General features: G+C 37.6%; 1 protein-coding gene across 4 annotated transcripts in view; it reads left to right on the forward strand.

Moving 5' to 3' along the window:
- NRDC (nardilysin convertase) overlaps window positions 1–16,158 on the forward strand; it is a 101,220-nt gene that overhangs the window by 42,727 nt on the left and 42,335 nt on the right. For 2 of the 4 annotated variants that reach the window (XM_023188743.1, XM_023188758.1), the window contains exons 2-6: window positions 4,907–5,195; window positions 7,870–8,003; window positions 9,064–9,133; window positions 9,290–9,371; window positions 11,302–11,455. In XM_023188743.1, the coding sequence (XP_023044511.1) occupies window positions 4,907–5,195; window positions 7,870–8,003; window positions 9,064–9,133; window positions 9,290–9,371; window positions 11,302–11,455 (729 nt within the window). The remainder of the gene's footprint in view (window positions 1–4,906; window positions 5,196–7,869; window positions 8,004–9,063; window positions 9,134–9,289; window positions 9,372–11,301; window positions 11,456–16,158) is intronic. The other 2 variants (XM_023188749.1, XM_023188766.1) reach the window with 1 other exon arrangement.

A 16,158-nucleotide genomic window follows, 5' to 3' on the forward strand; every position in this document is an offset into this window, starting at 1 on the left:
GCAGGATAAAAGAATAGAAATGGGTGAAAGAGCTGTTTTAGATAGTGTGGTCAGAGAAGGCATTTCTGAAAAGGGGACATTTCTTTTCTTTTCTTTCTTTCTTTTTTTTTTTTTTTTTTTTTTTTTTTTTGAGGTAGAGTCTTGCTCCGTCGCCCAGGCTGGAGTGCAGTGGTACAATCCTGGTTCACTGCAACCTCAGCCTTCCAGGTTCAAGTGATTCTCCCACCTCAGCCTCCTGAGTCGCTGGGACTGCAGGCTCCCACCACCACACCAGGCTAATATTTGTATTCTTAGTAGAGTTGGGGTTTCGCCATTGTTGGCCAGGCTGGTCTTGAACTTCTGACCTCAAGTGATCTGCCCACCTCGGCCTTCCAAAGTGCGGGGATTACAGGTGTGAGCCACTGCGCCCAGGTCAAAAGGGGACATTTCATGAAAGACTTGAAAGAGGTAGAGCAGTCGGGCAAATACTTTATCTGGGTCAAGAGCCCCTAAGACCAAAAGAACAGCAAGCACAAAGGCTTTGGACTGAGAGTCTGTTGGCAGTGTTTAGGAAACAACAATAAAGTCATTTGGTCAGAGCAAACAGAATGAAAGAAGAGTAGTGAGAAAGAAGGTTGGAGAGATAAAGGGGAACGAAATTATATTGAGCATTGTATAGGCCATGGTAAGGATTTTGGATTGTAAGTATGATGGGAAGCCAATGATGAATTTTGAAAAGGAAAATAGCCTTGTATTAGTTTGCTAAGGCTGCCATAACAAAATATCAAAGAAAGAGTAGCTTAAATAACAGCTATGGGGTCTAGAAGTTCAAGATTAAGCTGTCAGCCTATTTGGTTTCTTTCTTTCTTTCTTTCTTTTTTTGAGATGGAGTCTTGCTCTGTCGCCCAGGCTGGAGTACAGTGGCACAATCTCGGCTCACTGCAGCCTTCGCCTCCTGGGTTCAAGCGATTCTCCTGCCTCAGCCTCCTGAGTAGCTGAGATTACAGGCACGTGCCGCCATACCCAGCTAATTTTTTTGTATTTTTAGTAGAGATGGGATTTCACCATGTTGGCCAGGATGATCTGGATCTCCTGACCTCATGATCCGTCCACTTCAGCCCTATTTGATTTCTTCTGAGGCCTTTCTGGCTTGTGGTTGGCCTTCTCCTTGGTATCTCCTCACATGGTCTTTTCTCTGTACGCACACGTATCTGGTGTACCATTGTGTTTCCAAATTTCTTCATTTTTTTAAGGGTACCATTCAGATTGGATTTGGACCTACTCTAGAGGCCAGATGTTTAACTTAATTACCTCTTTAAAGGCCCTGTCTCTAAATACAATCACACCCTGAGGTATTAGGTTTAGGGATTCAACATAGGAATTTTGAGGGAACACATTTCAGCCCATACATAGCAGGGCTCATTTGCTTTACTTAGCCTGCTGAAAATTGACTTGAGGTGTGTGGAGGGGGAGGGGGAGTAGATGGTGGTGGTGGAGGCGGGTGTACAACTCTTGGATTTTAACTTGTCCTGCGCTTGGGTTGTGTAAGGGAGGAAAATAATTTTTTTTTTCAACCCTCGTAAGTTATTATTTGGAATGGCCCTCTCTAACAAAAGATTAGCAAAAGAAAAACAAATATAAGTTTGTTAACATATATAATTCATAAATATATGAGAGATACTCAGAGAATGAGTTGGCTTTTAATTCCAGCTTATATAGTATCTTCAACAAAGAACTGTAAATGTTTAGAAAAGTGTCAAGACAACGAAAAAGGACTTTGAGTCTGTAGGGGCAGCAACTTGTAGAAAGGCAAATAATGGCAGGCAAAGCATAATTAGTAAACTTGTTAATGTGGATTCGTTTGGTGTCGTATCCAGACCAATACAGATGTAAAGTTGTATTTCGTGGTTAACTTGTGTTCTTCCACGGTAGAAAGGGGATGGGTGTTTTTTTTTTTTTTTTTTTTAAACCTTTTTTGTCTTTGGAGTAAATTTATGTCCTGCTTTTAGGCAAGTGGAGGGCAGAGAGCTTTCCTGCATCTGCTTTTTAATTGCCTTCAGTTCAACAATCCTTATGCCAAGGAGGCATATTTTGAGGTGGCATATTGCTGTCTCCTACAGTTGACTGTTTGGCACAGAAGTACATGGCCTGACTAGCCAAGTTATTATAGAATGAAGGCCTTTACAGCTTCTTTGGAAGTGGTGAATGACAAATCCAAAACTACTCAGTTTAAGAACTAGGATCTACTTCTGGTGGTCTTGAACATTTTAATCCTTCTGTATCCTTACATGTTGCCCTGCCCTCCCACCCCAACAAGTATTTTGCTTTTTTTTTTTGAAACAGGTTTTTGCTTTGTTGCCCAGGCTGGAGTGCAGTGGCATGAACTTGGCTCACTGCAACTTCCACCTCCCGGGCTCAAGCCATCCTCCCATCTCAGCTCTGGAGTAGCTGGGACCATAGATGCACCATGCCTAGCTAATTTTTGTAGTTTTTGTAGAGACGGGGTTTTGCCATGTTGCCCAGGCTGATCTTGAACTCCCGGACTCCAGCAATCTGCCTGCCTTGGCTACCCGAAGTGCGGGGATTACAGGCGCAAGCCACTGTGCCCCGCCCTGTTTTGCATTTTGTGTTTATCATTCCTTTGCTTTAAAAAAGTTTTATCACATATATATATGTATACCTAAATAATACACTGTTTACTTTTGCTTGTTTTTTGGCATTGTATCAATGGTACTCATATAGTATTTTTTCGTGAGTTGCTTTTTTCACTCATGTTTTTAAGATTAACCACTGTTGTAGTTTGTTGCTGAATTCTGTATTTCCCTGTGTTACAATATTCTACTGTGAAGAAAATTTTCATTATATGAATATACCACAGTTTTTTTATTCTGCTATCAGTAGACTTGGATTGCTTCCGGTTTAAATAATTGAGCTTATTGCCCTGAGGCTCTCTTTGCTCTTATTTATTGATCTGAAGCTTAGACTTTTTCTAGGGTTTCCTGGGAAGAACCAATATCTAAATACATGTTTATAGGTCTGTGGTTTTCTCTGCTGTTTTCTCCATTAATCTGATCAAATTTACACGTCTTCTAATGATTTCTAAAAATTTGCGATCTGCTAACAGTGTCCTTTCCTGTTTTCTGTCTATCATGATTTTATTCTCACAAACCAAATAATAATAATAATAATAATAACTTTTTTTCTATCACTTAAATGTGATTATTATTTATTATTTATTTATTTATTATTGTTTGAGACAGGGTCTCATTTTTCACCCAGACTGGAGTGAAGTGGCCCGATCTGGGCTCGCTGCAGCCTGGACCTCCTGGACTCAAGTCATCCTCCTACCTCAGCCTCCTAAGTAGATGGGACTACAGGCGCATGCCACCATGCCTGGTTAATTGTTTTGTATTTTTTGTAGAAGCGAGGTGCCCGCTGGTCTTGAACTCCTGAGCTCTAAATGTGATTATTTTATATGGAAAGTAGATAAATCCCAGTGTTCAGTTTTCCATCTTAGGCCAGAGGTTCTCTTCCTTGTCTTTCTTTGCATGTTATTCTTAGTTTTTGCTTGACTTTTTATCTTCAAGGATTTACTTAAGTGTACCTTGTCTTAGACGCCTTCCCTGACTGCTTCTTTCTTTCTTACATTCTGTATTTGTCTCTGTCATTCTGTATTGTACTGGATCATCTCATTATTAGACAGTCAATGCCTGATGGTGAGGAATTTTGTTTTTACCCTTTTTAACCTTAACGCAGCATGGTATCTGATATGTAAAAGGTGTTAAATAAATGCTTATTGAGTAAATACATGAAAAAATTAGTATAAATGGGGCTGGATGCGGTGGCTCATGCCTGTAGTCCTAGCACTTTGCGGGGCTGAGGTGGGTGGATTGCTTGAGCCCAGGAGTTCAAGACCAGCTTCGGTAATATGGCAAAACACTGTCTAAAAAAATACAAAAATTAGCCAGGTATGGTGGCCTGTGCCTGTGATCCCAGCTACTCCGGAGACTGAGGTGAGAGGATTGCCTGAGCCCAGGTGTTCGAGGCTGCAGTGAGCTGAGATCATGCCACTGTCCTCTAGCCTACACAACAGAGTGAGACCTTGTCTCAAAAAAAAAAAAAAAAAGGGCGGGGGGGGGAAGATGGGAGTGGTCTGTAATAGATACCTAGTCATCAAACTGGGCACAGTAGTTTTGCAGATAAGAATTGGGAGTTTGACATGGTGGCACATGCCTGTAATCCCAGCCACTCAGGAGGCTGAGGTGAATTGCTTGAGCTCAAGAGTTTAAGATCAGCCTGGGCAGTAAAGCAAACTGTCTCAAAAAAAAGCAGAATAATCTTCCTGCGGGGCTACCAGTCTGTGGGGGATTTCATTTTCATAGAGATGTAACCGCTTTTTAGTTCATAAAGGCAGCTTTGGAGACTGATATACCAAATATTTTATAGAAAAGAAAATCAACAGTTTAATTTTGTGTGATTTTGCTTTAATATTAAGCTGACATGACTGCTCTGTATATTGAGGGATACATTTATCTTAGGCTAAGCCTTCTGATATGATAGAATGTTTAAATACTTACAAAATGAGAAATAAGGGAGGCTGAGTGGTGAGTTGTATATCTTTAACTACTAAAATGTGTTTTTTGAATAGGTATATTTATGTAGTTCAAAATTTAAAAATACAAACAGCATATATTATGAAGTGTTCTTACCTTCATTTCCCTCCAGTTCAAAAACGGATTAGCTTTTGGGGTTCCCTCTCCAGAGCAACCAATTTTATTAGTTTACAAATAGTGTTAGCTCTGTGTGTGTGTACGTGTACTTGTACTTGGATTTTTTTTTTTTAATTCTGCTAAGCTGATTACTTGTATTGGTGTAAAGAACAGCTGAATCAAAATGTGCGTGTGTGTGTGTGTTTTTTTTTCCCCAGATACATCAAATTACAGAATGGCTTGCAGGCACTTTTGATTTCAGACCTAAGTAATATGGAAGGTAAAACAGGAAATACAACAGATGATGAAGAAGAAGAGGAGGTGGAAGAAGAAGACGAAGATGATGACGAAGATTCTGGAGCTGAAATAGAAGATGATGATGAAGAGGGTTTTGATGATGAAGATGAGTTTGATGATGAACATGATGATGATCTTGATACTGAAGATAATGAATTGGAAGAATTAGAAGAGAGGGCAGAAGCTAGAAAAAAAACTACTGAAAAACAGGTGCGAGTCATGTCTGTTTTCTTCTAATTTGGGAATTCTTTGGGATAACTTCTAAACTCAAGCTTTATTTCTTAATGGCAAAAAGGAAGTATATACTTATCTTTTGGTCTTCAGTAAAGGTCTGTTCTGTATCAGGATTACATTTTGAAAACATTTTGCTCCAATTATAAAAGTAATAAATGCTCATTATATAAACTAATGGAATATAAAGAAAACAAAAATATAAAAATCACCCATAGCTATATCTCTCAGAGGTAAGCAACACTCAGAGGTATTTGAATTTATGTGTATTTGTATATATTATATGTTTTAAAAACAAATACTGGTAGATGAGGAGCTGTAGAATTCCTAGCCTGGATTAGAGAAATAAGAGTATATTATCCTTGGTGAGACTGGAAAAAGAAGAAGAAAAGAATGGGGCTAGTGTGAAATCTTTACATGGGCCTAGGGCTCTAAGAGTTATTGTGTGGGCAGTTTCTATATAGATAATTGAGTTTGGTTTAGCTCTTTATATGGGAAAGCAAAGGTCTGGACAAATAAGTACTTTGGAAGAGTTGAAATAGAAACTGGGCAGTTAAGCTTATTTAATATGTAACAACAATCAGTGGATAGATAAATAAGGCTTGATAGGGAGAATTTCTTAATATCTTTTGAAGAATACCTCCATTTTCATAGTAGGGAGTACCCAGAGGATAATTTTTGGAGCCATTACAGTGGAATTGACCAGCAAAAGTTGGTTAAAGCTAGTTTCTTGAATGTTGGTAATATATTCAACATGGTACAGTCTGCATACAAAAAGGCCGAGATGGGCAGATCACTTGAGTCCAGGAGTTCTGAGACTAGGCTAGGTAATGTGGTGAAACACTGTCTCTCTAAAACATTAAAAAAAAAAAAAAATTAGTTGGATGTGGCGTCGCATCCCTGTGGTCCCAGCTACTTGAGAGGCTGAAGACGGGAGGATCACCTGAGCCCAGGGAGGCTGAGGTTGCAGTAAGCCTTGATTATACCACTGCACTCCACCCTGGCTGATAGAGTGAGACTTTGTTTCAAAAAAAGTCTCAAAAAAAAAAAAAAAAAAAAAGAAAAAGAAGAAAAGTGGTCACCCTTAAAGATGGGAAGAGTTGAGGTATAAGTAGTAGATATGATTTAATAGTCATTCATCTTGGAAAAAATTATATTTTTTAAAAGGGAGTTGTACCAGTTTTTTACTAAGTTGTTGGATTGAGTCATATTTTTAAGAAGCTTTTTGCTGTTTACTACTCAGATTATTAGTGATCCTGTTTTTGGGTAGCATGAGAGACCAAGTATTAAATAGTTTTAACTTGGAAAACTGTAGAGATGAACACCAAAACACTGGGGGGAAAGAAAGGTATATATATATGTCACTTGATAGTCTGTATGCTAAGGTCTCTATGAACAGATTGGAAATTAATAGATTCACTTTTAAGTTAAAATAGATCTCATAATTCCAAATAGAGCATTAATAGAAAGGAAGAAATTATAAAAGTCACAAAATGAAAAGAACACTGACAGGAACCCTGGGTTCTAATTCTGTCTCTGTTCTTGTCTTTCTGCATGATTTTAGGTGTTTTCATTTTCTTTTTTTTCTTCTCAGTTTTAAAACAGGAATATAAAATTCTGAGGCCCATTTTAGCTCTAAGCCTGACCATAAACAAGAATATAAAAGTCTGAGGCCCATTTTAGCTCTAAGCTTGACCATGTTATAACTTCTTAACTGAACACTTCTTATCTATATATTTTTTTCTGCATCTTTCCATCTATCTATAAGTAGTTTTCCCATGATCCAACTTCTTTATATTTCCTATTAACTGACAAAGCATTTTACAACAATTAAAAATTGTTTTGACAGGCATTTTAAATGTCAAGACATTATAGCATACTTTAGATTTACACAGCAATTGTGAACACCTCTGACAAATGAACATGTGTATTCAGCCTTTTTGGTATCCTTTTTGTTTTGCTTAGGTAGATCAAATTCTAAGTTGATCTTTTCTAGCAGCAGGGTAGGTGTCTAGTGATCATTTTTAAAATGGCTTAGATGCTACTTCTTTTCTGAGAACTCAGTGTGATATAATTCTTATAAGATATTGACCGCTAATTTTACGGATTATCCTACCGGGACAGTGGAACCTAAGTAGTTTGAAGATGAGATAGAATTGTTTTGATTCAGAAGCAATGGGTTCACTAGTGAAAGGAAAGATCCCATGATCTTAAGTGGTAAATGTTTGTATTTGTTGAATAACTTTCTGAAAAAAGGAAATAAAGTAGATTAGCCTTGGTAAGAGGTGGCTTAAGAGTGGTTTTATAATCTAATTTTTATTTGAAAAATTTGTGAACCTTGTTTAAGGTAAATATGAGAATTAATAAAGGAAGTGAGAAGAAAAATATTTGATCTTTTTTTGGATAACATTTACCTAATTAAGAAGTTAACTACTTTTCTGAGGCATCTTTTTTATCCCTCTCCATTTTCCTCCTTCCAAAAGAAGTTGTTCTTGATTTTAAAAGTTTGATAAATTAAAAAGATTGAAATTTAAATACAATATACGTTGAATTAAGATTTGTTCAGGGCTTTATTAATTCAATTCTCAAGTATGAATTTCTCAGGTATGAATTTTTTAGGTAGAAAATTCTCAAGTATGAATTTCTTTTCTAGCAATCGCAGAGCCTGTTTTTGCTGTGGTCAAAGCTGACTGATAGACTGTGGTTTAAGTCAACTTATTCAAAAATATCTTCAACCCTGCTGGTCAAGACAAGAAATCTTTATGGGGTAGTTGGAGCTGAAAGCAGGTTAGGCACCTATTAAAACATCACAGAACAGGTTAGATTGTGGTTTGGAGAACTGGATATTCCCCAATGTTTTAACTGAGTTTATGTGCCTAAGACTTCAAAATGGGGTTTATAGTATCAAGCGAGGCTGTTTGGTTCTTCTGAAAACACACTTTCATTTTCTGAAACATGGCTAGACTTTATGCCAGGTACATGCTATTTTTGAAAAGCTCTTTTATGAAGAGGGTAACTTTATCAAAACAATCTGTTTTACCAAATATGTTAGCCCTGTAAAATTGACATTTTCAAACTTTGAAGAAAACAAACAAATTTGGGAAAGTTAATAATTCACCTTTCTATCTTCAAGGATTCAAATTGACTGTTTTTTTCTCCTTTTTTTTTGGCTTTTAACTGACTGTAATTATGCCCCAATAGTTTGGGTGCAGTGTCTCACACCTATAATCCCAGCACTTTGAGGGGCTGGGGTGGGAGGATGTTTGAGTCCAGGAGTTTGAGACCAGCCTGGGCCTCGTAGCAATACCCCGTCTTAATAAACAAAACAAAACAAACAAACAAAAACAATAATTTTAAGTGCAATTTGGTGTACCTCTTGGCCATCAATTTTGTTAAAAACTCTGATTTTCCCAAAGTATTGGGAGAATATATACTGATAAGTAATGTATGCTATATATCTTCAATTAGAAGTGAAGAACTAAAAAGCCTTTTTAACATTTAGGTATATTTTTTAATAGCTACCGATTTTATCTTTTTTATCACTTACTATTTTTGTTAGATGTTTTCCTAAAATGTTATCTTATTCTCTCTTAACAAAATTTTCTGAGTTACATGTTGAGAGGTTTCACATCTAGTAACTGAGTCACTCAACACAAAAGCTTTTAATTGCTTAGAGACCTTCAGAGATATCTACCTAGCTATGTTATTTCCGCAGATTTCCAAAATCTAATAATTGAGGGAAAAAACTTGGTTCAGAATTCTGAAATGCTGACGTGAAGTGGTATTTGGGTGGGCTGTCCAGTCCCTCTTCCCTTTTTTTCTGTCTGTTTCTGCTTTTTTTCCTTAGGTCTGCACCTGTTCAGCATTTGGCAGGATGGCAAGCGGAGGAGCAGCAGGGTGAAACTGACACAGTTCTGGTGAGTTTCACTTTGCTGCTCCTCCTGATTCTCAGGGAAAGAATTTTTTTACTCCTATTGGAAAGCATCCATCTCCAAATGAATCCTTAAGATAAGATGCGAATATTATTCCTTTAGGGTTGACTCAACTATTTGTATGTGTTCTAATTACTCCAGTCTGCAGCGGCTCTTTGTGTTGGAGTTGGGAGTTTTGCTGATCCAGATGACCTGCCGGGGCTGGCACACTTTTTGGAGCACAGTAAGAATTTGTAAAATATCATTCCCTAGTGTGTGGTTTTTTTTCCACCTCTGAACTTATATGAATTGATATCAGAGATTCGTAATTGATTTGGCAGAAGTAGGATATATTTAGCAAGAGAAAAGGCTAAGAAAACATCCTTGATTTATGAATATCATGGGGACAACTTAATCTGAGTGTACTTATATTGAAAATTAGAATGAAACCACATAGAAAACTTTTAAACTGTAGATGTCACTATTGTTGAGCTGTGTTAAGGCCAACAGATCAGGAGATGATTGCCATTTTCTAGGAAATGGCCAGTCCTGGGGAGGGCAGTCCCTTCCAGGGTTAGCAAGGCCCCCAGCCAAAGCATCAGAACTACGGGAATTCCCTGGGTGAGGTGGCTCACACCTGTAATCCGAGCACTTTGGGAGGCTGAGGTGGGTGGATCACTTGAAGTCAGGAGTTCGAGACCAGCCTGGCCAACATGGTGAAACCCCGTCTCTACTAAAAATACAAAAATTAGTCGGGCGTGGTGGCATGTGCCTGTAATCCCAGCTACTTGGGAGTCTGAGGCAAGAGAATTGCTTAAACCTGGGAGGTGGAGGTTGCAGTGAGCTGAGGTTGTGCCGTTGTACTCGAACTTGGGTGATAGAGCGAGACTCCGTCTCAATAAAAACAAAACAAAACAAAAAAACAACTAGAAATTCAAAAGGCATGATTAATATAAAAACAAAACAATAGAAACTTTTCATTTAATTTGGAATGTGCCTAAATAAAACCTATGTGGGGCCAGGCATGGTGGCTCACTCCTGTAATCCCAGCACTTTGGGAAGCCAAGGCAGGTGGATCACCTGAGGTCAGGAGTTTGAGACCAACCTGGCCAACATGGTGAAACCCCATCTCTACAAAAACGCAAAAGTTAGCTGGGCATAATGGCGCACACCTATAATTCCAGCCACTCTGGAGGCTGAGGCAGGAGAATCACTTGAACCCAAGAGGCGGAGGTTGCAGTGAACCGAGATCGCGCCATTGCACTCCAGCCTGGGTGACGGAGTGAGACTCCAGCTCAAAAACAAACAAAAAAACCCTATGTATATGTTATATAGTTACAAATATTTATTTTTATTTTACAAATATTTATTTTAAATTACTCATTTTTTAATGGTCTGGTTTTCTAAAGTATTTGAGGGTATACTTCTTACTTTGTGAATTTTTATAGTAGCAATTAATCTGCATATGTTTGTGCTTAAATTTTAATCTCCTTAAATTTAATTAAAGAGATTAAGTTGTAAAAGTAGTAGCAGTTAATCTGCATACATGTTTGTGGATTTGTTTGAATTTTAATCTAATTAATAAAAGATGCATTTTAACCTATTTAGATTTAAATCTTTTTGATCTCTATAAATTTTATGTTTGTCTTATCTTTCTTTAAAGATGAAATTTTTTTTTTTAGTATAAAAGTAACATGAGCATTATAGAAAGTTACAAAAACAAATGTAATTAAGAAAGTATTATTTAGGGTCAGGTGTGGTGGCTCACACCTGTAATCCCAGCACTTTGGGAGGCCGAGGTGGGCGGGTCACTTGAGGTCAGGAGTTGGAGACCAGCCTGGCCAACCTGGTGAAACCCCATGTCTAGTAAAAATACAAAAATTAGCCGGGCATGGTGGCACATGCCTGTAATCCCAGCTACTTGGGAGGCTGAGGCACAAGAATCACTTGAACCCAGGAGGCAGAGGTTGCAGTGAGCCAAGATTGCATCACTGTGCTCCATCCTGGGCAACAGAGTAAGACTCTGTCTCAAAGAAAAAAAAAAAATTCAGACATAACCATTTGATGTGTTGATCTATTTTCTTTCAGTTTTCTTTGCATATAAGAAAGTTCATACATGATAAAAATATTGTCTATATCTTTGTGTTGTGTGACTTTGTGTTCTTTCCATTTAGTGGTATTCATGGGTAGTTTGAAATATCCAGATGAGAATGGGTTTGATGCCTTCCTGAAGAAGCACGGGGGTAGCGATAATGCCTCAACTGATTGTGAACGCACAGTCTTTCAATTTGATGTTCAGAGGAAGTACTTCAAGGAAGCCCTTGACAGGTAACTAACTCTAAATATATTTTAATTTTAATGATCTAATGACACTTTGCAAATGTAAATAGAGTATTCTTGTACTGTAGAATTGTCACAATACTTTACTTGGACCAGGCATGGTGATTCATGCCTGTAACTCAAGTACTTTGGGAGGCTGAGGTAGAAGGATCGCTTAAAGCCAGGAGTTTGAGACCAGCCTGGGCAAAATAGTGAGAACTTGTCTTTACAAAAATAAGTAAATAAAAAATTAACCAAGCATGATGATGAGTGCCTGTAGTCCTTGCTACTCAGGAGGCTGAGGTGGAAGGATTGCTTGGGTCCAGGAATTCAAGGCTGTAGTGAGCTACATTCACACCACTGCACTTCAGTCTGGGTGACAAAGCTTTTATTTGGAGAAAAAAGCTGTTAAACTATTAAATACACTTTGACTCTTGTTCTATTATACATAGTCTTTGTATTAAAGATTAAAATAAAACTCAACACCTTTTGGGTTTTGTTAATTTTATGAATAATGTATTCTCTATTGACTCATTATTTTATATATATATATATATATATATATATATATATATTTTTTTTTTTTTTTTAAGAGATATGGTCTTACTGTGCTGCCTAGGCTGGAGTACAATGGTACGACTGGCCATCAATTGCATGAATGCATGGCTCAGTGCAACCTCAGTCTCCTGGGCTGAATGTGCTACCACCCCCAGTTAATTTTCAAATTTTTTGTAGAATTGGGGGTCTCACTGTATTGCCCAGGCTGGTTTCAAACTCCTGGCCTCAAGTAATCCTCCTGCCTCAGTCTCTCAAAGTGCTGGGATTATAGGTGTGAGCCACTTTGCCCAGCCATTTAAAAAACAGAATTTAGTAGAAAATATGGAAAAACAGAGAAGCAAAGAAAGGATAAGATTGCCTCTAATTTTACAATCTAGAGATAACCACCATTGATGTTTTGGTATAGACCCATCTATATTTTTTAATGTATACTGATCATATTGTTCATACCCTTTTATAATTTTTTGTTTGTTTGTTTGTTTGTTTTTGAGACGGAGTCTTGCTCTGTCACCAGGCATGAGTGCAGTGGCGTGATCTTGGCTCACTGAAACCTACGCCTCCCAGGTTCAAGCAATTCTCTTGCCTCAGCCTCCCGAGTAGCTGGGACTACAGGCATGCACCACCACGCCCAGCTAATTTTTATATTTTTAGTAGAGATGGGGTTTCACCTTGTTGGCCAGGATGGTCTAGATCTCTTGACCTCGTGATCTGCCCACCTCGGCCTCCCAAAGTGCTGGGATTACAGGCGTGAGCCACCACGCCCAGCCTATAATTAATTTTAAACAAGATATATCATTTTAACTTATATAATTTATAAAACATGATTTTTAGTGATTATATGTTATTTACATTGTACAGAAGTACCATAAGGTGTTTACCCAGTTACATGTGATTGGACAGTTGAGTTGTTTCCAGTTTTCTAATACTGTAATGGTGTGATGACTATCCTGATCTCTGTGAATATCCTTAATTATTTCTATTAAGTTCTAAGAAGTGAAATTGCTGAATATATTTGCAAATATATTTTTAAGACTTGTTTTTTTTCTTTAAGCTTTGGAAATTCTTTGCAAAATTGTTTTCTAGAAAGTTTGTCAGTACAATAGTAGAAGTTTGAGATTATATGGTTGCAAACCAAAGTCTACACTGGAAAAAAACAGAAAAGTAGAAACAAGTTATACCTAATTCTAGATATATGCAAGATTGAAATGTTAAAAAAAAAAAAGAAATAAACCTTGCATTTGTCTAGTATAATGTAAGTTCCTTCAGAGTAGGAATTTTTGTCTATTTTTTGTTGATACATCTGCAAATCAAGAATTTGGTAGATACTCAGATTTGTTAAATGAATTAATGCAGTTCCTTTATAGCAAAAATTACCATAAAATCAAACGATAAATGACCAAAGAAAATTTTAAAACATGGCAGAGATCCAATATTTAAAAAAAAATTAGCCTGGTGCGATGGCTCACACCTGTAATCCCAGCACTTTTGGGGGCCGAGGCGAGGGGATAACTTGAGGTCAGGAGTTCGAGACCAGCCTGGCCAACACGGTGAAACCCTGTCTCTACTAAAAATACAAAAATTAGCTGGGCTTGGTCGCATGTGCATGTAATCCCAGCTACTTAGGAGACTGAGACAGGAGAATCGCTTGAACCCAGGAGGTGGGGGTTGCAATGAGCTGAGATCATGCCATAACGCTCCAGCCTGAGTGACAGAGTGGGACTCTGCTCAAAAACAAAATAAAAAAGGTAAAAAGAAATTATCTCTTTTCTTAAGAGATTAATTTGATCTGGAAAAATCTTTTGGACATATTCCTGTAAATTGGAAGCATATGCCACTATTTTTTTTTTTTTTTTTTTTTTTTTGGAAGACAGAGTCTCACTCCATTGCCCAGACTAGAGTGCAGTGGTGGGATCTTGGCTGACTGCAACCTGATGCCTATAGTTCAGCACTTTGGGAGGCCAAGGTGTGCGGATCACTTGAGCCCAGGAATTCGAGACCAGCCTGGCTAACATGGTGAAACCCTATCTCTACTAAAAATACAAAAATTAGCTGGGTGTGGTGGCGCAGGCGTGTAATCCCAGCTGCTTGGGAGGCTGAGGCACGAGAATTGCTTGAACCTGGGAGACAGAGGTTGCAGTGAGCTGAGATCGCACCACTGTACTCCAGCCTGGGTGATGGACCAAGACCCTGTCTCAAAAAAAAAAAAGAAAGATAAATTAGTGAAGGCAATGCAAATGGTGCCTGAGATGATCTTTCCTATAAATTTAGACAGGATCGGCAATACCTTCAGAGGAGACTTTAACTATATAACTCTGAAGAAAACTGCATCTTTGCTCTTGTTACAGAGTTTTCAGCTCTTAAGTTTTACAAAATCCAAACAGATCTTTGTATGTGTGAAGAAACCTTAAGCAGAAGACAAGTTGAATTTTTACAACTTTATATTTAGCTATGTCCATATATAAAGAAGGAAAAATAACTGATTTTATTGGAAAAAAGGATAGGCAAATAGTATGTATGATATGAATACATTCTGGCCATCTCAGAGATTATGAAATTTGATATAAAATGTAATTAAGAAATTTATTTTGTTTCCTTTTAAAGAGTTGTTCTAAATATATTTTGTACAAGGACTGCTTCAGCACCTAAGAATATCACCTTACACATTTATTTTTATTTAAAAAGAAAGCCACCCAATTAATAAGAAGAAAGCCACTGCATTAATAGGATAAATTAATGAGAATATTGAATCATAAATTTTTGCCATAAGTAGAGCATTATAGGATGCAAATACTATAATAAATGCTATAATATTATACTTCTATAATGTATAAGGAATGAAAAGCCTTTATACATGTGTAACATGCTCTTATATAACATGGATTAAGTACCTGTTTTGAGTAGGTTAGCAAAATCTGATTCCCTCACACAGGCCACATTGTTTATAAGTATCTTGGATCATTTAAATAAACAGCTGAGGAAATGACTAAATTTTTACTCCAGTAAGTGAGCATGGAAGCCGTCTTTACCATGGTGGCATCTTCTCTTTTCAGTAAATTTGAACTTTATTTTATCAGTATTTCATGGTAAGAGTGACAAATACCAAAACTTAGGATGTCCACTTCTAACAGGAGACCCTCCCCATTATAAGCTGGGAATACAGAATCTTCACCTTCAGCTTGTGGAAATGGATGAGGCATCCTGAGTAGTTATAGCCTAGATTCCAAGTGCCTAAGTATTATGGGGAACCCGAAGTCTTGATTGTGGCTTCATGGGCCAGAGCTGGTAGTGTTCCCAGGAGCCTGGGAGAAGCAAACATAAGCCCTCTCAAAAGGAAGATGCCTTCCTCCTAGGCCCTAAATTGTTACAAATATTTTTTCAAGTAAAATAACCAACTTCAGTCAAAAATAAGCAGGTACTCAGGAAAATAATACAACATGATTGAGAACAGATAACACAAACAGGTTCTTAGACATCTCAGGTATTGGCATAGTTACACACAATTTCTAAAATAATTATACTTTCTGTTTTTTAAGAAATAAAGGCCAGACACGGTGGCTCATCGCCTGTAATCTCAGTACTTTGGGAGGCCGAGGCGGGTGGATCACCCAAGGTCAGGAGTTTGAAACCAGCCTGGCTAATATGGTGAAACCCCATATCTACTAAAAATAAAAAAATTAGCTGGGTCCGGTGGCGGGCGCCTGTAGCCCCAGCTACTCAAGAGGCTGTGAGGCAGGAGAATCACTTGAACCTGGGAGGCGGAGGTTGCAGTGAGCCAAGATAGTGCCACTGCACTCCAGCCTGGGTGACAGAGCGAGACTCCATCTCAAAAAAAAAAAAAAAAAAGAAAGGACAAATTTGAATATACTTGCAAGGAAAAAGAAACTGTCAAATATGACCTAGGAGATTTGTAAAATGAAAAGATATATCTGGAACTGAACTATGATGAAAAATTGAAAACGTAATGGACAAGTTTAAGAGTAAATAGAGTTGAAGATAGAATTAGTAAGCCAGAAGATAAACCAGAAGGAATTAACCCAAATATAGCATTAAGAACATATATAACCCAAATATAGCATATAGCACAAAATTAAAAATACAAAGAATATAAGGCATAGATGATAGAATGAAAATATCCCATGTATTTTACTTGGAGT

The sequence above is a fragment of the Piliocolobus tephrosceles genome, chromosome 1, assembly GCF_002776525.5.
Source record: "Piliocolobus tephrosceles isolate RC106 chromosome 1, ASM277652v3, whole genome shotgun sequence".
NCBI classification, from domain to species: Eukaryota; Metazoa; Chordata; class Mammalia; order Primates; family Cercopithecidae; genus Piliocolobus; species Piliocolobus tephrosceles.